This window comes from Coenobita brevimanus, chromosome 38, assembly GCF_032717465.1.
Source record: "Coenobita brevimanus isolate Jiangsu-jjx chromosome 38, ASM3271746v2, whole genome shotgun sequence".
In the NCBI taxonomy this organism is placed as follows: Eukaryota; Metazoa; Arthropoda; class Malacostraca; order Decapoda; family Coenobitidae; genus Coenobita; species Coenobita brevimanus.
In genome coordinates, this window is record NC_136991.1 from 6,588,311 (window position 1) to 6,610,730 (window position 22,420).

The following is a 22,420-nucleotide window of genomic DNA, read 5'->3' on the forward strand; positions in this document are numbered from 1 at the left end:
AGGAATGATTATGGGTTTACTATCGAAAACGTACAATATTAATATAGGACTAAATTTGGGATTATTATGTTAGGATAGATTACTGATTTCTAGAATCCTGCAGTGTCCCTTATCTCGTTGGGGATTCACAACAAACGCATTATTACAAGATTGCACTGTCTTCCATAAAATAAAAAAAACTATTATGTCATTAACAGATGAGTAAGGTTGAATGAATTACAGCTAGGGAAAGGCGTAATTGAATCCTGGATCTTAAGAATCCGATTAGCTTCTTAGATTTTTTTAACCAAGTGTGGAAGGAGGGTGAATTTTTCCACTCCACTCCCCTTCCTTAATGCATCCACAATAATTGGTTTCGTTTATTTATCGCCAGGTATAACGGAAGGAAAGAAAGTTAATGAAAATAATGAAAATCTGTACCTTTACTCCCTCTCCTTCCTTCCCTTGCGTAATATTAGTTCTTTTTCAACTCACCAAAAATGTAGAGAAAACCAATATGTCTGGTGTAAAGAAAGCAAGAAAAACAGCCATAGTCTTCTGTTTTAATTTAGAAGGGGAGGTAGGAAGGTGTAATTGCTATTGGCTAGGTGTTTTAAAGTGTTCAATTTTTTATTTTTCGGGGGGAGGGTGGGGAGGTGGGGGGTAAGAGCTGATAATAGGTAACGTCTGTCATATTTTCATTCATTTAAGAGTGTATTTGCACTTTGCGTAGGTACAGACAATTATACAAACTGACACATTTACTACACATAAGGAAGTAAATGTACACACACAAATACTCGTATACATATGCACATTATTCTCTCTCTCTCTCTCTCTCTCACATAATCGACCTCTGATGCTATCTCTCTCGCCATACATCCGGGGCACCCTATCTCAAATTGGTTCCTCTCTCTCTCTTTCTCTGTCTCACTCTTGTAACCCATCTCTGGATTAACTTTTCTGTTTTCAGCACGGAGCCAGTCTTTAGAAGTTATATATTTAGTGATGAATATTTGACACTGTTATCTGCATCCTTCGGTTCCTGCTTTCTGATCTCTTTTTTTTTTTTTTTGTATATTTCAGTCATAGTATTTCTCTCTCTCTCTCTAAATTGTTTTACACACACACACACACACACACACACACACACACACACACACACACACACACACACACACACACACACACACACACACACACACACACACACACACACTACCCTACTTCCCTCCTCCCCCCACCCTTCCTCACCACCCTCTCTCCTCCGCCAGGGTCAATCTTTAGAACTGACCTGTAGTGTGGATGACCCCGGACGACCTGCAGCAACAACTTTCAGGTGGTACCGCGGGGCTCACCTGGTACCTGACGAGACCGCAGCCACCTGGACGATCAACCCCGTGTCTCTGGAAACCGAGGACAACTTCACCTGTGTGCCTGTCAACGTGGAGGGAGAGGGCGAGAGGGCCACCGTGCAGATTGATGTGCTGGGTGAGTAGGAAGGAAAGAAGGTTGTTTTTGCAGTCTACTTTTATCGTTCCCTTTTCTTGTGTTAGCTGGAGAATTTTCTGTGATAATAATGATGATGGTGGTGGTGGTGGCGGTGGTGATTATGATGATGATGGAGAGAAATGTGTATTGTAAACCACTATTCCCAGTACTTCATTTGTGTTGAGTGAGTGACAAGGATTTTTTTCCCCCCCAATTGTGGGATAACCAGTATTTCCATTTCTTCATGTTCACAGTTGGTTACCTCAGTAGTCTTGTTCCTCAGTTTTTCATTCCATCTGCCTGTGACGTGTCCTCTAACGTAATAGGTACAGCCAGCAAGGAAAAAGTGGATGGTGGTTTTGAGTTTATTTTCATCTGCTATGTTTGAAAGGGATAGCTTTGTTTTTACTTAGGCCCATATTCTCCCTAGCACCTCTTCCTTAACGATTTGTGTTTGGATACGGCCGGTTAATATAACTTTGTATATTATTTATGAAGTGTATGGTGACATTAGAATGATCTGAATAAGGCAGAAGAAGATAACAAGGTGTAATAAGCAAAACAAATCGCTTAGGGAAAGTTGTTAGGAAGCTTCCTTATAAGTTGAGAATACGGGCCACAGTCTTTGGTTCTTTCTTTTATGCATATAGCCTAAACAGTGGAAGAAACAATATCTCTCCGATTTCCCTTCTTCGCAAACACCTGAAGGAGGGGAGGAAAGGAACGATATCGCCCCTGCTCTGGCCCGTATTACCAGCTTAAGAGCATTGGCAGTTCTATCATCATTTGTCAGGCGTAATCATGGTTATTAAGGCTGTTATAATTACGAGTACTGGGGCGCTACCGTAATCCAACCTGAAAGTTAATCCCGGGTAATCGAGCCTTAATGACCCCCCTGTACCGTGGCCCGCTAATCACCCTAACTGGCCGGCGAGGTGATCAAGACGAGGAATGTATTTGGCGGTGACCCTCGCTAATTACCTCATTAAGGAAGGCAAGGCTGCCCTTTAATTAACTCCCTCTGAAAAATTCCCCTGATTACCAGTTTGTTCAGGTGAGAGGGGGAAGGGAATGGGGGTTGGAGAGGGGGAGGGGGTTGGAAAGGAGAGGATGGGGATTTGAGGGGAGAGGGGATGGAGAGGAGGAGGGAGTGGGGGATTTGAAGAGGGGGGAGTTAGCTTGGGAGTGGAAGTTGGAGAAAGGGAAAGGGGGTCGGGGTTGGGGAGGGGAAGGGGGTTGGAGAGGAAGGGAGGGGATGGGGGATTTGGAGAGGGAGAGGGGGTTGGAGAGAAGGGGAGGAGATGAGGGATTTGGAGAGGGGGAGGAGGTTGGAGAAAAGGAAAGTGGGATCGGGGTTGGAAAGAAGGAGGGGGTTGGATTGGGGATATGTTTGGAGATGGGGAGGGATATTAGGGAGAGCAAGGGGGGGCTAGGTAAAAGGGGGGGAGGGCAGGTGAGAGGATAGGTGATTAACTGAGGAGGGAGAGATGTAGACTGGTTAGAGGGAGAGGGATTTGAGAGAGGGGGCACATGAGAGGGGAGGGGGGGATTGGAGAGGGAGAGGTCGGACACCAGAAAGGGGAGGAGGCAGGTGAGAAGGAGGTGCCAGTGGGGAAGGGAAGGGACGAGGGTGGGGAGGCGCTGCAGAGAAGAGGAGGGAGCTCGAGAATGAAGGAGGGGAGGGGAGGGGAAGTGAATGAGGGCGGGGGGCAGATACGGCCAGTTACTTTTCTACTTGAATAATTTTGGATTACTATTGTACAGTCTGCACCAAAAGTCCTGTCCCCTCTCCTGTTTTTCTCTCCACTGACCTTGACGATCAGTGTGGTGAATCCGCAACAACCAACACTGAGGACACTGTGTACAGCTAATATCATTAATGTTAATTGCTGCGGATTTACCACACTGATTTTCAAAGTCCATGGAGAGGAAAGCAGGAAAAGCGACAGAACTTTCGAGTCCGAGTGTACATTGTTTATACTCCATGAAACACCCAAAGACCTCTCATGAAAGTTGAACGAAAAAATTAGCGTTCACCACAACGTATTTAAGCGTTTGGCTTCGATGATTCTTCTGATTTAATCTGGAAAATCTTACTTTTTTTTCTGGTTTTCGCCACAGTGTATTTAATCGTTTCGCTGGGAGGATTTTCCGCCGTATTCTGGCACATCAGACATTTTCTTTATCCTGATTCTTTTTGCGGTAAGAGGGTTAGAAACAGTTTTGGTTAACCCTATCATTTAGACGACGGTTTTGTACAGACTGGCCCGTAAATAGCGCCCCACATGAACATGGCAGTATCTTGTATGTTGCGGGGACGGCTTATTCGGCTAATAATTGGACGTGGTTGTAGCATTTGGCGTAGGAAATGAAGAATATGAATAACACTGGACCCTCCCCACAACACACGGGAAATCGCGCGGAAGTAAAGTGTTATGTGCTACCTTGTTGCTTTTTTTCTTTTTTTTTTTTTTTCTTAGCAAGAAGTATCGTAGTAAACAAGTTAAAACGACGTCCCCGGACCGAGGTGGTTAATGGTTATTTTATTTAGTATGTGGACTTATTGGCTGATTACAATAATATCAGGTAATTTTTCGTATGATGGCCTGATATATATTGCATTTTTATGGTGGCTTAATGTTTTGGTATAACTGTATTTCGGCATTTTTAATATTGTGTGAGAATTATTATTTATTTAAGCGGTGGTGTAATTTTCATTGCACATCACATTTCTGTGGAAACATATTTATTGCATCATTTTTATGTATGCTATTTACAGTATACAGTTTTCTATATTTCTTCAGTATGTATTATAATTATATTTCATAATTTTTTTCAAATATATGGTAATGAAATTTCATGTTTGCTTCTAATGTGAGAAACTACACAATTTCTCAGTAAAATAGTATTTACTTCCAACACTAGATATTTAATCGATATCTGTTGTTTTGTTTTTACTGTTACTAGATACAGTCTGCCTGTTTTATTTGTGAGAAATGGGGTCACGATAATGAGGAATATAATGATAATGACTGATTTGTAGTTTTGTTTTCCATTTCTTTTTTGTTGTTTATGTTACACTGTATATGATCATCTAAGTATGACTGCTTTTCAAGATGATATAATTATATATCCCATTATTGACACTGTCCATTAGATCGGTTAACAGCAGCAATTAGCGGAATGCGTCATCATCCTAATGCCTACGTGTGCGTGTTGGTAATAATGGGGGTTTGGTTGCAGGTTTAGGTTTAATGGTTAATGGGGTTTGGTGAATAATTCTGTATTTAAGTTTATTGTCTTATATACAATATATATGTGAGTGAGGTGGAGGGGGGAAGAGGGAGGGGGAGGCCGAGGATGAGATGGAGGGATGGGGTGGAGAGGTATATGAGAGAGGGGGGTGTGAGTTGGGAGCAGGGCAGTGAAATGGCGGGGGACAGGGCGACTTGGAGGCGATTTGTTTGTGGCCACCCCAAACGGGCTTGAGGCGTCTGGCAATATATATATATATATATATATATATATATATATATATATATATAAGATATATACTGTATATATATATATATATATATATATATATATATATATATATATATATATATAAGATATATACTGTATATATATATATATATATATATATATATATATATATATATATATATAAGATATATACTGTATATATATATATATATATATATATATATATATATATATATATATATATATATATATACACACACACACACACACACACACACACACACACACACACACACACACACACACACACACACACACACACACACACACACCATACTTTCTATTCCATCTCTTCCGCCTCTCACTATTCGTGTTTTACCTCGAATGCACCATGTTCTGCAGCTCCTATCTTCAAGGTTCTTTTACTTTGTTCCTCGCTCACTTTTTCGTCTCTGTCCATAGCCACGTTCTTGTCCAACGACGACCTTCCACCATACCATAGGATCCTTCGGCGTTTAGTGCTTGCCACTCCGTGATGAATGGTAGCTCAAGGGTATCACACCTATCCATCAGAGCTGACTTGCTCCTCGTAGGCTTCACTCTACTTTTGACCTATTTATCTACTGCCTTCTGCCTTATCGGGGGGTGTTCATGAGCTCCGCCGAAGTATATGTCACCTGCTGTGGGGAGTGCTCATGGAGTACGTGCCTTTCAGGACCTTATTAACCTTTTATTTCTGACACATTCCTTCGAAACTTCATTCAGCATTTTCACCTTCAACCTTATTTACCGCCTCCCACATTACGACTGGGTGCTCATGAACTCTGTTGAAGTGTTTCTGTCCACCTGTTTGGATGCCCGTTGATGATATGCCCTTCCAAAAATCCAGCGACCCCCTTCAAAACCTCATTTATTTCTTCATTTTTATCCACAGCTGCACCCCTGTTCATCGACCGCCTCCCGCCTTACCACGGGGTGCTCATGAACTCTGCTGAAGTGTCCCTGTCGTGCCGTGTCGAGTGCTCGCCGCTGTGTGACGTGTGGTGGCTCAAGGATGACGTGGTCCTCAGGAACTTCACACACTACAACATCACCAGTCAAGTCATGCCACCTGATCCATCCTCTGGGTGAGTTGTGTTATGGTGTGGTAGTTGAGTATGTCGAGATGGTGATGGTGATTGGCTTTGGTGTCTCTTTTATGATATATTTGCAGCTTCAGTCATACTTTAGGCATTCTTCATCCGCGTCGAATTGGTCTTGGTGTTGATCGTTGTGCAGAATATATAGGCTACTGATATACTATTAAGGTGCATTTTTTTGTTCGTCATGGTAAGTTTATCTTAGTCCGTTTTATTATTTTCGACATTTCTATAGTTTGAGTGTGTAAGAGACTAGTTTTTGGTTGCCATTACTTTTTCACCCTTCTCTCCCCCCCCATCACATCCCCATCTATCCCCACTAACCATCCTTTCTCCATCCTTCCTCCAACAGTGACCTAGAGAGCGTACTGTCCAAGCTGACGTGGCGGATGGACAGATGGCGGGACGGTACACTGGATAGGGACCAGGACAACGCCAACTACACCTGCACCTCAAACTCTAACCAGGCTGGCCCAGGCGTCACTTCTCATACGTACTTCAAGGTGGAATGTAAGTATGAGGGTGGAGGGAGACATGGAGAGGTATTACCATATTCTGAGTGGTGTGGGAGGCTTCGTAGCGCTTCTTCCTTAGCGAATTACTTCGCATATAACACATAAACAATATCTTTTGTGTCTGACGTTTTAGTATTGGCATTGTTTGGATCAGTACCCAACAGTAGAATGCTGAGGTGTGTTGTGCAAAATAAATCACTAAGAAAAATCCAGTGCACTTCAAATATGACGTGTAAATAAATGGATGGATAGGCAGATTTATAGACGAAGGAACAGATAGATAGTTGGAACGGAGATGAGATATATGGATAGGAAAGTAGATGGATGGTTTAAAGGATCAGCAGAAACATAGACGAATGGATAGTTGATGGAATGGGTGGACAGACTAACGAGTGAATAAGTGGAAGGGTGGATGGCGTCACTTCACACACGTTCTTCAAGGCGGAGTGTAAGTATTAGGACCAGGGCATGAGGTAGTAATGCCCTGCTATTCAAGGATAATTTCATCTTGACACCTACGTCCTGAACCCCTCCAAAATTTGGCTGTGGCTAGTTTTAATTGTGTCTCGTCCATGCAACAATTTTTCATTATGTAACAGGTGTTTCTTCTCTTGCTTATGAAATCCGGTTTCTTCTTGCTCTATCCACTGACACAATTCTCCTCATCATTAATTCATTTGTCTCTTCACTATGTAATATATTTTTCTTCATCATTATATAATCATGTTTCTTCTTGCTCAGCATTCATACAAATCTGCTTTCCATTTATCACTTGAAATAATAACCCAAAACAAAGTAAATATACAGAATAGTGGCCAGTGAACCGATAGTTGGCCCACTATTACGTTCTGGCAGGCACCCTTCATAAATCAGATGTAGAGGATGGTCCGTAAATAGAAATTCCTCTTGGGATATCTCATGTGTTGCGAGGATGGCTCAGGGTGCTGGTGTGGGCATAGGTGTGGCACTGAGAGAAGGTTATGAATAAATGATGCCGGATAGACATTGATAACGCTGACTGAACGGTCCCCGTAACACACGAGAAATTTCCAGGTGTAGTGAAAGCCGAGTGTTACATATGGACCACCCTGTATTTGTCGCATTCTTATATATATTTTTCCATATAAAAGTACCCAAAACTTAAACCTTTGTTTTTCTTCTAAGTTTGCCAAGATTTTCGTCCCTTTGCAGCATCTTTCACTAAGCTCACCGGCAGAGGAAGGCAGTGCTGTGGTTTTACATTATTTCCATAGCACTTTTTTTGACTAGCATAATTTTATAATGTTAATCTCTTGTTATAAGTCAACATTCAAAATGGAGAGATCTCAGTTTTAGAGTGAAAAAAGTATAATAATTTTGTACTGATTCGTACTTCAGCATTGCGTTTATGACCAGAAGTAGAGCACCGGATCAGTAGCCACAGTTATCCCCTTTATAACGGTAGCATATTTTGTTCTGTATTCCATTCACTCACTCGATGTAGTGCTGCTCTCGGGTGTCTGCCCTTTCCTCTCCTCCCTCCATTCCTTCCTTCCTCTTCCGTCTTTCTTTACTTCATTCGTTCCACGTCCTTCTGCCTTTGGGTGATTTTACACTCCCCCTTTTGCCTTTCTGTCCTTCATTCTTTCCTCTTCCTTCTGCCTGTGGGTGACTCAACACTGAGTGACAAGCCGAATGGTTTCCTGTACACCAGGAAACCATTTACTACGTTGGGTGGTAACCATATAACCAAATTATGGAGCCTGGTGGTTTAGTGGGTAATTACGGCGCTCCAATCGGATTGAGCGGTGAAGGTTTATATCCAAGGGATGATTGGGGTTATTGCTCACGTAATGCCACTCAGGGATGAGTGAGGCTGGTCACTTTCATCTTAAATGTCAGGACCAACTTGCCTAGCCCCGGGCCCCTACGCTCCTCATGGGGCAACGTAGGATTGAATGATGAATGGATGGATGGATTGTTACCAGCAGGCGATGATACTCGGCTGATTAAATGGATGCGTATGTGTGATGAGTGATGATGATTGTGTAGAAAGAATAATGGATGAATGGCAAAGGTGGATGTGGTGATGTTGAAAAGGGTTGTGTTGGTGAAGATGGATGGTGTGTGTGTGTGTGTGTGTGTGTGTGTGTGTGTGTGTGTGTGTGTGTGTGTGTGTGTGTGTGTGTGTGTGTGTGTGTGTGTGTGTGTGTAGTGAGTCATGTGATGTAAATAAATAGTAGGCTTGTTTTCAATCCATTCACTCACATAAGTCCATCATTAGTTATATATATTAATCCGTTGGTAGCAAAATGAAGAAAAGAAAGGACGTCTCCTGGCTGAGGTCGAGGTTGCATGAAATTGATATATGGTTAGAACGAAAGGTGACTAATTAAAACTGAAGGCTGGATAGAGTATATAAAACTTCCTTGAATGGAATTTGCTGTGAACACAAGAGGAGAACAAAGGGCTTGACCAACAACCTGCTTTGGTGTTTGTGCCACCGAATACTAAATTATTTATAAGACTGGCATCAATACTTTTCTGACCTTTCGAATTCCCCTAATCTCCATTCCTGATCTTTCCCTGACATTATTTTTCTCAGCTTTCTTTTTATTTGTTTTTTCTCACTTGCTTGTCTTCCTGCTCTTTATCTGATCTTCTGTCTGTCTGTCCCTATTTCTTTGTCTAGTTCATGTGTTAATTCATCCTTCTTTACAGTCGGGTCATCTGCTTCCCTTTTAATATTTTCCATCGTCTTACTACCTGTTCGTGCTTTCCATCAAAGCTCACTCATTATTCACAATATTGTCTTCCCTTTCCACGTTCTTGTTAATCTTTTCTCTATATATTCTTCCACGTCTTCTGCTTTTCATAGTGTTTTCCACCTCCTGTTATCAGTTACAGTTCACCTTCTGACCTCGCTCTTTTTATTATCTTTTTCATGCTCATTTCCTTGTTCTTTTTTCTTTCCCCCCTAATTTTATCCCTGTTTTTTATACATTTCTTCAAAAATTTTTCAGTATGCTACCTTCTCTACGGGCATTTTCAGAAGTTATTAAGTTGTTTTCATTTTCTTGTTTGTCTTCCTTCTCCTGCCTCTATTATACTTCGTCTTATCCTTCTTTAATATTGCTCTTAGTCTTTGTTGTTGTACTTCTTCCCCCGTTACTAATATTTCGCATTACCTTCTTGTCTTTATTATTTCTTCGCTCTTTTTGCCTAACCCTCCTTATGTAATTGTCTTCCCAATCATCTTTGCGTACTCGTCAGTCCCCATTGCCTTTCTGTTTTACGCCCTCTTTTCTTTTCTCTCAGTCACTCACCTTGTGCCTTTCCCCAGTAGAAGTCTCTCTCTCTCTCTCTCTCTCTCTCTCCACACACACACACACACACACACACACACACACACACACGAGAGAGAGAGAGAGAGAGAGAGAGAGAGAGAGAGAGAGAGAGAGAGAGTGTCATGGTATTAGGCCGCTTCATCCAGCTCAAAGAACACAAGAGACCACTGACAAGGTAGTGGGCATTAAAACATTTTCTTTCCTCTTGTCGACAGAAAATTTAAACAAGATTTCTTTCTCCTTTCTACAACAGACCCCCCTGAGAAAATCACGGTATCGGACCCCCTCATCCAGATTATTGAAAACGAGAAGCCGCCCAAAGTGGAGTGCCGCGCCTCCAGCTACCCCGAAGCCAACTACATCTGGATACACGATGGCCAGACGGTGTCCTCAGGGGCGGTGCTGGACATGGACTACAAGATACACAGAGACAAGGCCGGAGAGTACAAGTGTATCGCGGAGAATCGGCACGGACAGATGACGGCCTCTACCACCTTCGATGTCTTGTGTAAGTAGGCTAATAAGGGATTTTTGGTGATGTTCCTAGGTAAATGAAACAGTTTCTGCCAACTTCGACGCCAAAAAGGGATTCCATAGTTTCTAGGTTTACAGTTGAGTATCCGCCACCCTCAGTGCCTCGTCTGAGTACCGGTATGGCAAAAGATAGTTCTAGGAGGGCTACAATGCAGGATGCAGAGTACAGAATACACAGAGACAAGGCCGCCGAATACAACTGTCCCGCAGAGAGTCGTTATGGACAGATGACAGCTTTTACCACGTTCGGTTCTCTGTGTGACTTGGTCAAAAGGGGATTGATTCTGTAAGGGTTTGCAAAGCTCTGTCCACGTATTCGTTGTGCTTATAAATTGCTGGGTGAGGTTGTACGTTTGTGACTTTTACTTAGGTGGGGAGAAATGATAGTAAGGGTTATGCTAATGAGTTTTTTGATGATTAGTTAGATGACATTGTCTTACAGTTATGCTCGTTGTTAGTTAGAATCTATTATACTATAGCACTAGCCGCGCGCGCGCGCGCGTGTGTGTGTGTGTACAGTATTTAGGGCAGCTGAAACTACACATTCAAATCGCACCAAAATTGGCACAAAAATCGCAAAAAATTCGCTGATGTGAACAAACTTGGTCCCATCACGATTGAAAAACTTTTACTATATTTAATGAGCGATCACATTTTGACCAAAAAACGCTGCTCCAGGCGCCCGACATAGGATCTCTGCAGAATTTTTTGCCCATAGGTACAACTAAAATAAACTATAGCAGCGCAAGAGCCCTCCGCAGGAGCTAGTGCGAGGGGTCTGAAGGGCCCACGAGCACTTGTTAGTTTTAGATATTGTGTTGTAGTAGTACAGTGCGTTCATATTGCTTACTGGAAGCTGCTGTGTTGGTAGGTGGTGGTGGCCATCATCCACGCGCTTAATGTAGTGCTGCCTACTTCTTCCTTAAGTGACTCGACATTAACTGACACACCTAATAGACTCCTGTAAGCCAGTATCCATCAATGATGTTGTATGAAAACCATTTAACCAAATAACGAGATGATGTGAAGCCTACTGTGGTGCTCTTGTTAACTGGATAGGGACGCAGATGCGGCATCCATCCAGGATCCAAAGCTTCACACACTTTCCTCACTTCGTCAAAATGAGGCTCTGTCCACTGCAAGAGTACGCCAGATCACTGCATGGGTCAGCCCTGGAGGCTTTCCTGCAGTTGATGGGTCTGCTTGAGTAGACATACTGGGGCTGATCTACTAGTATTACAGAGAGCTGCAGTAGCATGTTTACAGTTAATATCTCATAATAACAGTACCATAAATATACTGCGTTTTACAATGAGTTTTCATTTACTGATTTATAAATTGTGACCAAATACTGTATAGTTGCGTCTGTGACTTTACAGTATATTTGCTTGGGTGTGTTTCTGTTTTGTATATGTCTGTTTTGTCTCAAACCAGGTTTGCTTATGTAACTATTCGTTTTGTGTATATATGTTTATCGAGCAACATGATGATAAAACGTTTGTGTTTTACAGTCAAGCCAGAGTGTAAGATCGACCGAGCAGACCGCGGGAGCCGGGAGGACGCCCACATCCTGCTTACGTGCCGCGCTCAGGCCAACCCAGAGGAGGTGACCTTCAGGTAGGGCTTCACTTACATTTTTTTAAAGTAATGAAAAGAGTCTGGTGATCTAGTGGTTGGAATGCCCTTGTTGAATTTACGGCCTTTCATAGGTTCGATCCCCAAGAGGTGATGGAGGCTTTTCGATAATGTAAAACCACTAAGGGATGTAGGTTTTATGTAGATATAGCCAGATTCCTAATTTCAGAAGGATGACTGCTGAAAAGAATCGCCTCCACGTTGCCTTGTTGTCCGTTATCAGGTAGCCCTCACTACAACCCACACTTCAGTCATTCATAGGTCTCTCTTCATCCGATATATTCATGTAATTCTCGCTTATTTTCTAGCAAATCTGTTTCATGTCATTCTCAAAACATGGTGTCTCTTCAATTTCATATCATTCTCATTTTGATTCATCTTATCGCCTGTATAAACTGATGTTATCTCGTATTAATTTGACGGTGTCACATAATCTAATGGCTTGTCATAAAATTTATCACATTCTTGCTTAATTTCGTCGTGGACTAAATTCACGTCATTCCTGTGGCAGAAATTCCATCTTACCCTGAGTTCACTCCACCCGACCCCACCTGATTGATAAACTAGACGCTCCCTCGGTACCTCCCCTGTGTATAATCTTCGGTATCAGCCCACCCTGTTTCACTGTCTAAGGGCTCTTTGAGATGCGAGCTTTGGTGTCGTATTGTCGCGGGGTAAGGAGGCTTTATCTATTCTCGTGGGATTGGAAGGCTTTATCTGTTCTTGTGGGGTTGGGAAGCTTTATCAATTCTCGTGGGGTAAGGAAGCTTTATCTGTTCTCGAGGGATAAGGAGGCTTTATCTGCTCCCGTGAGGTAAGGAGGCGTACTGTCGAGAGGTTAAGAGGCTTTGTGTTTCTCGTGGAGTTAGAAGGCTTTATGTATTCTCGTGGATTTAAGAGGTTTTGTGTATTCTCGTGGGGTATGGAAGTTTTTATTTTATCTCCTGGGGTAAGAAGGCTGTATCTGTTCTCGTGGAGTTAGGCTTTCTGTTCCTGTCAGGCAAGGAGACTATCTGTTCTCGCGGAGTAAATCGTCAAGGAAATACTTGTTAAAAATCTCCTAAACTGACGAGAAAACGGCCCTTAGTGTCTTCAATCTAGGTGTTCTCTTTCCTTACATATCTCCACCTTCCTCTCTTTTCCCTTGGTTGTTGCGGTGTACTTTTTTACATTTTTCTTTATACTTACATTGTTGTGTTTCCTCTTTCACTCTCCTTCTCTGCCTCTCTCCTTCTAGTTCCCGCTTCATCTCTTTACCTTCCTCTTCCTGCTAATTTTGATTTTACGTTCGCTCTCTTTCCTCCCATTTTTTCTCCTGTTCTTTCTTCATCTCTGACTTCATAATACCACTCTATTTGTTCTTTTATTCTGATGCTCCTACTTCTTTCATATTTATCATTTACATCGTCTCTTTATCTTCATCTTTATCCTTAAGCTACTCTGTTTTCTCATTTACTTTCCTCGTCTTATCCCTTCCTTCTCTGGTTGTTGCATCATCTCTCTGTCTTCCTCTTCATACTTAAGCTCTTTTAATTTCTCTTCACACTTAAGCTCATCTAAGTTCTTTTCACACTTAAACTCTTCTAATTTCTCTTCACACTCGACCCCTTCTAATTTCTCTTCACTTAAGCTCTTCTTATTTCTCTTCACACTTAAACTCTTCTACTTTCTCTACATACTTAAGCTCTTCTACTTTCTCTTCACACTTAAGCTCTTCTAATTTCTCTTCATACTTAAGCTCTTCTACTTTCTCTTCACACTTAAGCTCTTCTAATTTCTAGTCATACTTAAGCTCTTCTCATATCTCTTCACACTTATGCTCTAATTTCTCTTCACACCTAAACTCTCCTAATTTCTCTTCACACTAAAGCTCTTCTAATTTCTCTTCACGCTTAAGCTCTTCTAATTTCTCTTCTACCTCCAACGCCCCTTCCGTGTCTCCCCTTCATATAATATGCTACGCCAACCCGCTTCGTTTCACTGTGTTGAGGGGCCTTTGAGATGTGAGCTTCAGTGTCGCTTATACACACACACACACACACACACACACACACACACACACACACACACACACACACACACACACACACACACACACACACACACACACACACACACACACACACACACACACACACACACACACACACACACACACACACACACACACACACACACACACACACACACACACACACACACACACACACACACAATCAACATGCCTCCACTCGCATTTCCACTCGTTCTCCCCTTCTTTCCTTCTCTTCCTCTGCCTTCCTTCCTCCTCGTTCCTGCTTATTCTGAACGTCCGCCTCATACTCATTATGTTTTCTTTTACACACTCCTTGCACCTGCCAACCTTCCTCCATTTCATTTTAGTTTTATTTTCTCTATCAATTTCCTATTCAACCACCACCTTCTGCCATTCTCCCTTTCTAATTACTGCACTCACATTTGTGCTCTCATTCTCCTGTTGCTTTTCATAATTTTCTAAACACTAGTTATCGTTTTCCTTCTTCATGTTTCTCGGCTTTAAATCCGCTCCACCAACCTCCTCCTTCTGTAGTTGTTCGTTCTTCCTACTTATCTTCATTACACTTACTCTTTTTTCATCTTCCAACATCTCCTTCTCTACCCAGTCAGCTCTCGTACTTCATTGTTCTCTTGTACTTCTCCCCCAAGTGTCGTAAAGGTAACCAAATCTAACCTACCCTAATGTTACCGAACCTAACTTCACTGACCTAAGCTAATCTAAGCCAACCTAAGCAAAGCTAAGCTAAGCTAAGCTGAGCTAACCAAACCTAGCCTAGCCTAGCCTAGCCTAGCCTAGCCTGGCATAACCTAACAACCTAACCTAACAACATAACACAGCATAACATAACAGGTTGGATCAAATTTGACCTAACCTAAGCCAACCTAACTTAAACTAACCCAGTGCAAAGCAGAGTTATGCAAAGCAACCCAGCCTAGCCTAGATCACCCCAACCCAACCCAACACAACCCAGCCCAGCCCAGCTCAGCCCAGCCCAGCCCAGCCCAGCCCAGCCCAGCCCAACCCAACCCAACCCAACCCAGCCCAGCCCCATCCAACCTAACCCAACCCAGTCCAATCCTCAATTCTCCTACCTATCTCCATTGACTCCTGACCTCTCCTCCCCTCAGGTGGCGTACGGGTAACGAAACACTGACCCAAGACGTGACCTCTGAAGGGCTGGAGTCCCGCCTCCGACTTCCAGCCACCTCGGAGTCCATCGGCACTTACTCCTGCTTTGTCAACAACACCATTGGAGAGTCCATCGCCTGTGAGATCGATGTGACAGGTGAGAGAGAGAGAGAGAGGGAGAGAGAGAGAGAGAGAGAGAGAGAGAGAGAGAGAGAGAGAGAGAGAGAGAGAGAGAGAGAGTACATAAGAAGTAGGGGTAACATGAGTCCTAGAGAGAGAGAGAGAGAGAGAGAGAGAGAGATTACATAGGAGTACAGAGTACATAGGAAGTGCAGATAATTGGAAGCGTATTGGCCCTTGACGAGATTATCCTTTTGAAAAAAGTATTCAGCTAAGCTCTGTAAGAGAATAAAAGAGGAATATTCTCCCCCACCCACCCAACCATCCGGTAATGCCGGCAGGAAGAAGATAGAAAAAATACCATGCTACTGTAGTTAGAAAGAACAGGCATGGAAATTTGTATATGAGAGTCAGAAGAGGAACAACGATGCGTTAGTAATCTCTTAATCCACAAATCTGAAAAACAAAGAACATATAACGTTCTCATATTAAACAAACGTCTCACTGTCGTCAGCGTACATTTACACCTGGAAATAACAGCTCAATTAGTTACAGCCTATAGGCAAGAAATATTTGTTGTAATTAAATTTTGAATGTATTAGTGATTTTTGCGATAACTATTGATGCTGTTAACTTATTCAGTTCCGCTGCGCAAATATTGAGGTAATTTTTCCCTCAGTTTGTGTTGCATCGCTTGCATATGAGTTTCCTTCCAATATTTCTAGTCGTAGTACCGTCCTGGTTTTGGAACAGATTTTCATATCTAACTCCATCTAATTTAAGAATTTTAAGTACTTGCGTTAGACCTCCTCTGAGTCGCACTTTTTCTTTTTTTTAATAGAAAACCTATTAAGTTTCTTCAGTCATTCTGATACAGTAAATTTTGTAGTGACGGAATCGTTTTAATGGCTCTGCGTTGTACACTTTTGAGTTTGCCTTCGTCCTTGAGGCTCGGGGACCAGTACAGCACATGGTATTCTAGGTGTAGTCTAACTCATTCTGTTTAAAGCTTAGAGATTACATTAGGCGTTTTGTGATAGAGTTTTTTTTCCAATGAAGCTAAGCGTTTTGTTTGCTTTGTTACTGGCTGCTATACAGTGTTTAAGAGTTTTCCATGTCGTTATTGACAGTAACTCCTAGATCTTTCTTGCCCATTACTTCCATCAGTGAGATAACGAACATGTTGTACTCATGTTTAATGTGTTTGTCGCTGATGTACGTTATTTTACGTTTATCTGCATTAAAATTCATTTGCCATTGTCACTTCAATTTAATAGTTTATGCAGGTTGTTTTGTACAGAATCACTGCCTGCTTTAGTGATAACACTGTCTCATATTTCGTGGCATCTGTAAGCTTCACTGCCTTAGGAACTACAGTGGTTTACAGTATTTTCTAGATCATTATTATAAATAGTGAAAAAAATTGGCCCTAGAACCGACCATAGGAACTCCGCTAGTTATTTCTACTTTTAGAGGGGTGACCTTATTAAACACACTCTAGAAATATTACATCTAACGGCATTTTGATGGAATTTTTGCGTCCCAGTTATCATTTTTTTTTTTTTAAGCAGATTTGTAAGGCATGATCCATTATTATGGAACCAGTGCTGATTATCTGTTATAAGATTATGCTTATCAAGGATTAAGGCAATTTAATCTGTAAAATTTTTTCCTCAAAACTTTACTTAAAACTTACGTTAGGTTAATTGGATGGTAGTTTTTAGTGTTTTCAATGACATTTTGAAAGATAGGTGATGTATTAGCGAGTTTCCATTGACTAGGCACTCTCCATTCAGTTAATGGTTTATTGAAAATATTACTTATCGCAAAGGCTAAGTATTTGTAGCATTCGCACAGTATATCTGGTCTGTGGCATTTGATTTGTTGGGTCGTTTCATTTGTTGCGTCCCCTCATTGATTGATAATTTATCCTCTTCTGATTGAGAAAAGCAGCTGATAGATTTGGGAATGTTTATGCTGTATGAAAATCATTCGATGTTGCTGCTGTTATTAGGTTACCATGAACGAGATCACCTGAGTTGAATGGAGAACTTATGCTTTCTTGTACATTTTTCTTAGTCCTTACACACATAATATTAAAAAAAAAATAATCTTGGGGATTTACTGCTTTACGAGAAAGTTTTGCCTGGTGGTCTTAATTTGGTATTCTGGATAATTTTTGTGAATTTCCACAAATTAAAAATATGTGGTACATCCATTGTGATTTCCTGTCCGTTTATAATTATGTTGTCAATGTCCTTCTCATGTGGCCAATAATTTCTTAACTACGTTTCTAAATCTAGGCTGCTTTATTATTGCAGTTATTCCTTTGGCTTGTTTTCGATATACTCTTTTTTTTCGACGGGCATCAGTTAATTTGCAAATATTTTCCACATTTCTCCAACGTTATCAACCAGTAGCAGTTTAATCCAGTTGATTTTGGCAGTTTCCTTTCTCCTGTAATTGAAGTTAGCTCTTTTGAAATTAGGAACAAAGGCCATTTGTACTGGTCGTAAAGTTTATGTTAATTTCAGGTCTGATGACATTATGATTGCAGGAACTAAAATTCTCACCTACCCCACACAAAGTTATTATATCACTTTTGGTAGGACAAGGTTGAGTAGGCTGTGTTATTGCTATGCGTCTGCGAATTCACAGCCCAGCCTAAAAATGCATCTACAATATCTAACAACCTGTTCCCTATCTTTGTGTACGATTTTTCCGGTCAGTATTAGGATCACTGAAGGCCCCCCAAATAATGCGGTCCTTGTTTCTATGACTGATTTTTTTCTTCGTAAAATAGCTCACAGTTTTCGCTTCCCCAAAGTTGTTTTCCTCCAAATTTCAGCCCACAACTGTTCAAGTCTAACTGTTACAGATATTTTAAGAACAGAGGACACCAGTAATCTGGCGTATGGATTATTTTTTTTTACTCATTTGTTTTTCCTTCCTCCGTTCTGTTATTTATAAAAAAAAAAAAAAAAATCTAATTTGGGTGGTCTGTATACTGCACCCAAAAAAAAAAAAAAATATATATTACTCCCTCTGAATATTTCAGTATATGAAGAATAATGTTTCAACATCCAATTTACCGATCAGTATTGCATTTATGTGAGTATTAACATATAAAAGCATAAAAGTAAATAGCCCATGCCAGGCAGCACCTTGAAAAGTGTGATAAAACTATTAGAATACAAGAAGGATAGCAGGAAAGACTCTCCCTCGCCCACCAAACCTCCAGCAAAAACTGTCCGGGAAAAATGAGAAGGAATGCCACGTAGTATCAAAAATTTGATGTGGAAATTTTGTAAGAAAGAATGATATGAAAATTGTCTTCCGTAGTGAAACCTAAAACGGAAGAAATAAACTCGTAACCAGGACAGTTTTTAAATCGAACCCTTATCTGTCATATGGTTATCAAACCCCTGCTTGAAATTCTCAAAGGAAGAGGCAGCAACTATAGGTATTTTATTCCACTCATCCACTACTGTTGCGAAATCAATTCCTATCTCCCTACTGAATCGGAGTGCATCTAGTTGGAAACCATTAGTTCGAGTTCTGTCCCAACTCCTCAGTTTTAAGACCTTGTCAGTATCTCCCATACTTATTTCCTTCATCTAATTGTGTCATTTAAATCTCTTTGTACTCAACCCCTTTCAAATTACTGCAAATTTAATCTTTTCATTCTGTCTTCATATTAAAAGGTTTTGAATTTAGTATATCAATTTTGTCATTCTGCTTTGCACACATTTTAAGGAATTTACGTCCATTCTGTAGTAAGGATACCAAAACTGGATAGCATTATCTAATTTGGCCTTACAAATGATAAAATCGTAGTATTACTTTTGCTTTTCTGTTATGCACGCTTCTGGAAATAGATCCTATGTCTTTATCCACTTTATTTCTTGCACAAATACACTGTTGCCTCGGTTTCATGACTAAGCTAACTATGACCCTAGGTTTGCCCACACAGTCTGATTTTAAAATTTCATTATTACATAATTTGTATTTGTTATCTCTGATAAGTCTGCCCATGTTTAGTGTTCTACATATGCGTTAAATTTCATTTACCAGTCTTCTGACCATTTACATAGTGTGTTAAGATCCCTTCAATGGCTTTTAGAGACGTCTATTGAATTAATGATATATCTTAATTATTGTCATTGGTAAATGTACTAATAATGCTATTGATCTCCAAATCTAAATAATTAATTTATATATAATAAACAGTAAGAGACCAAGATCTGCTCCTTCTGGCACTCCACTAGTGACTAAACTCTAATCTGACATTTATAATAACCCACAATTTACGTCATTTTAGCCGAGATTCGATCCATTTTAAATATCAACGTTTGTATTGGAAACCCGAACCTCAACCATTAACCTTTTGTGAGGTCCAGGTAAATAATAATATCACATGCTAGCAACAATCTCATATACTTCAGAGAAATTCATTAATAAGTCTTTGAGGCACGATCGGCCTAGCTTGAATCCATGGTGACTTTAGTTAATAAGGCTAAATCATTGTAGATGGTCTCATGTTTTACCTGATATAATTAACTGTAACAGTTTTCCGGCTACTGATTTTAAGCATATCAGACCATAATTCAGTGCATCTAATTTATTCTCCTTCTTAAAAATGGGTACTACATTCACTGTCTTCCACGCATTTGGACCTGCTCACGAGTTTAAAAGAGTTATTAAATAGTGTTGTCAATGGCTTGCGTAATCCTCCTTCGTACCTTTAACATTTCGGTCCTAGAGATTACTGAGGTTTAAATTTGTTAATTTCCTTCAGTAAAACTATTTTACTAAAAATGTCAGTGTTATCTCTAAAATTGTAAATGGTTGTTGCTTGAGGGATTATATCTGCGTTTCCTACAGTAAATACTGAAAGAAAAAATAATGTGCAGCACATTTCTTCATCCTCACTCGCAGTTTTACCAGATTGTGCATTGCAAGGTTCTATTCAGTCTTTGTTTTTAGTACGGTACAATTGATAAATGCACCTGTGATTTTTTCTTAGTCCGTAGCAACGTTAATTTTATAACTACAGTTCGGTCTAGTCTCCTTGTTCACCTCCTTGTTCAGAACTGTGTACTGATACACATTGTTCCTCTCCTCTTTTGTATTCTCCTATATTTTGCTTTTCTGTGACCTTTAATAAATTCTAATCTTACTTACCCATCTCGGGTCAGAATTGCCTATTCTAAACGCCTTAGATGGGATTTATTTGTGCTGGCTTCTATGTATCTGTTTACTCGTTGTATTGCTCATTGACTGAATGCTCATTTGTGATAATGACCTGTATTGATCTGATGAGATTTCAGCTTATTGACCTGACCACTAGTTGTATTTCTGACCTTCCTACAGCTGTGACCTTACTCTTCCAAAAATTTACGTCCTCCTGATCAGTAATCCTATCCCTGTCACCTTATTCTGTCAAGTATTTCCGCTTTTCCCCATGTACTGTGAATATTAAATAAACTCTTAATCCTAGGAAATCACCTAGTTGAAAGTTAGGTACAGCTGTCCTGTTCTCCCTAGAGCTGTCTTTATAATGAAAATTTAATCTTATCTCATGATGATCACTATGGTCGAGTTACCTGCCCACTTCTGTACTGTTAATAATTCTCTCTCCATTAAATAAAATTAAATTGAGGATACTGTTCCCTCATGTCGGCTCCTTGATGTACTGAGTGAGGAAACTATCCTGAATTCTTTCTAAAAATTCCAGACTCAGCGCCTCCTGTTTGGTTTTCACAGTCTATCCTTGAAAAATTAAAATGCTCCACAGTAATAACTGTTTTGTACTGTCACTTCATTCATTTAATTCCTAAGGTATATTTCGCTCTTTGTCTTGTTAATTTTGGAGGTCCTGTAAAACTTTTTTGTCCCTATTGTCACTAATTCCTACCCATATAGTCTTCATTTTCCTAATTACCATTGTTAATGCTTTATTATAACAGCTTAATTTTTTTTTTTTTTCAAAGAAATTGCTTCCCCACCCTGCTTTCATCTCGCACAATTTGACTCATAATATTGTATCATTGTTATGGTTTTCAGCCCCATATTCTCATTTTTCTCCATTCATCCAGTTTTCACTAATGACGGCGGCATCTTCCTCACTACTAATACTTGCCCTCAGCTCATCCCTTTTACTACACAGACTTGACTGCGATTATAGTAGACTCAAAAATCATGATGATGATAATCGTCATCATTATCTGTACTGTTATTGACTGTGGCTTTACATTTAGATTTACTTCTTTAAGTACTCTTGGCTTTAACTTGTAAAATGTGTTTTCTTCCAGTATTAATATTTTCATTAATATTGATTCTCGCTGCTCTGTCATTACCTGCTTAGGTTTGAGGTGCCTCAGTCACTGTTCCTGTAAAGAAGTTTTCACTATTCAAATCTCTGCACATCTCATTACATCTAACACGTCACGTGATGCGAGTCTTTCCTGAGTGATCCATTTACATTTATATAACCGTAATGCCTCACTGCAACAAAACATCTCCAGCTCCCTGTCTGTTGTCGTAGCTAAGGCAGTAACTCCACGTCTGCTCAAATGATTCCCATCCCAGCTGTACATGGCACCCCTTCTATAAAACCAGTTCCAGCTGTCAACGAATGGTATTGCATTAACCATGCAGTACCTTTCCAGATGGCAATTAATAACATATTGGCCTGCTCAGCCATTCACTTGCAACCTGCCTTCTAGGGAAAAGACCGAGTATAACAGGGGTAACTCCCCCCTCCCTAACCAATATCCAACATATCCTAGTACAGCTGCTGTAGCACCTCACTCCTACGCCTGCAAGTATCATTGCCTCCTAAACGGAGGCAGACAGTGGGTTTATCTCCACAGTCCTCCACGATACTTTAGATATTTTCTTAACACATTGCCCATCCTGGCCCCCGGAAGACACTCTTGTTTCTTAAGAGGACTGTACACTATTCTGTTTAGGTATCGTACCTTTGTATCATCAGCAATAGTAACATTCTTCTTTTTTTTCTTTTTT

The 22,420-nt window shown here is 40.6% G+C and overlaps 1 protein-coding gene across 1 annotated transcript in view; it reads left to right on the top strand.

Moving 5' to 3' along the window:
• nrm (neuromusculin) overlaps positions 1-22,420 on the top strand; it is a 160,579-nt gene that overhangs the window by 69,653 nt on the left and 68,506 nt on the right. Inside the window, exons 13-18 of the mRNA XM_080269865.1 lie at positions 1,254-1,470; positions 5,891-6,083; positions 6,448-6,605; positions 10,190-10,444; positions 11,982-12,087; positions 15,271-15,428. Coding sequence (XP_080125991.1) covers positions 1,254-1,470; positions 5,891-6,083; positions 6,448-6,605; positions 10,190-10,444; positions 11,982-12,087; positions 15,271-15,428 — 1,087 coding nt within the window. The remainder of the gene's footprint in view (positions 1-1,253; positions 1,471-5,890; positions 6,084-6,447; positions 6,606-10,189; positions 10,445-11,981; positions 12,088-15,270; positions 15,429-22,420) is intronic.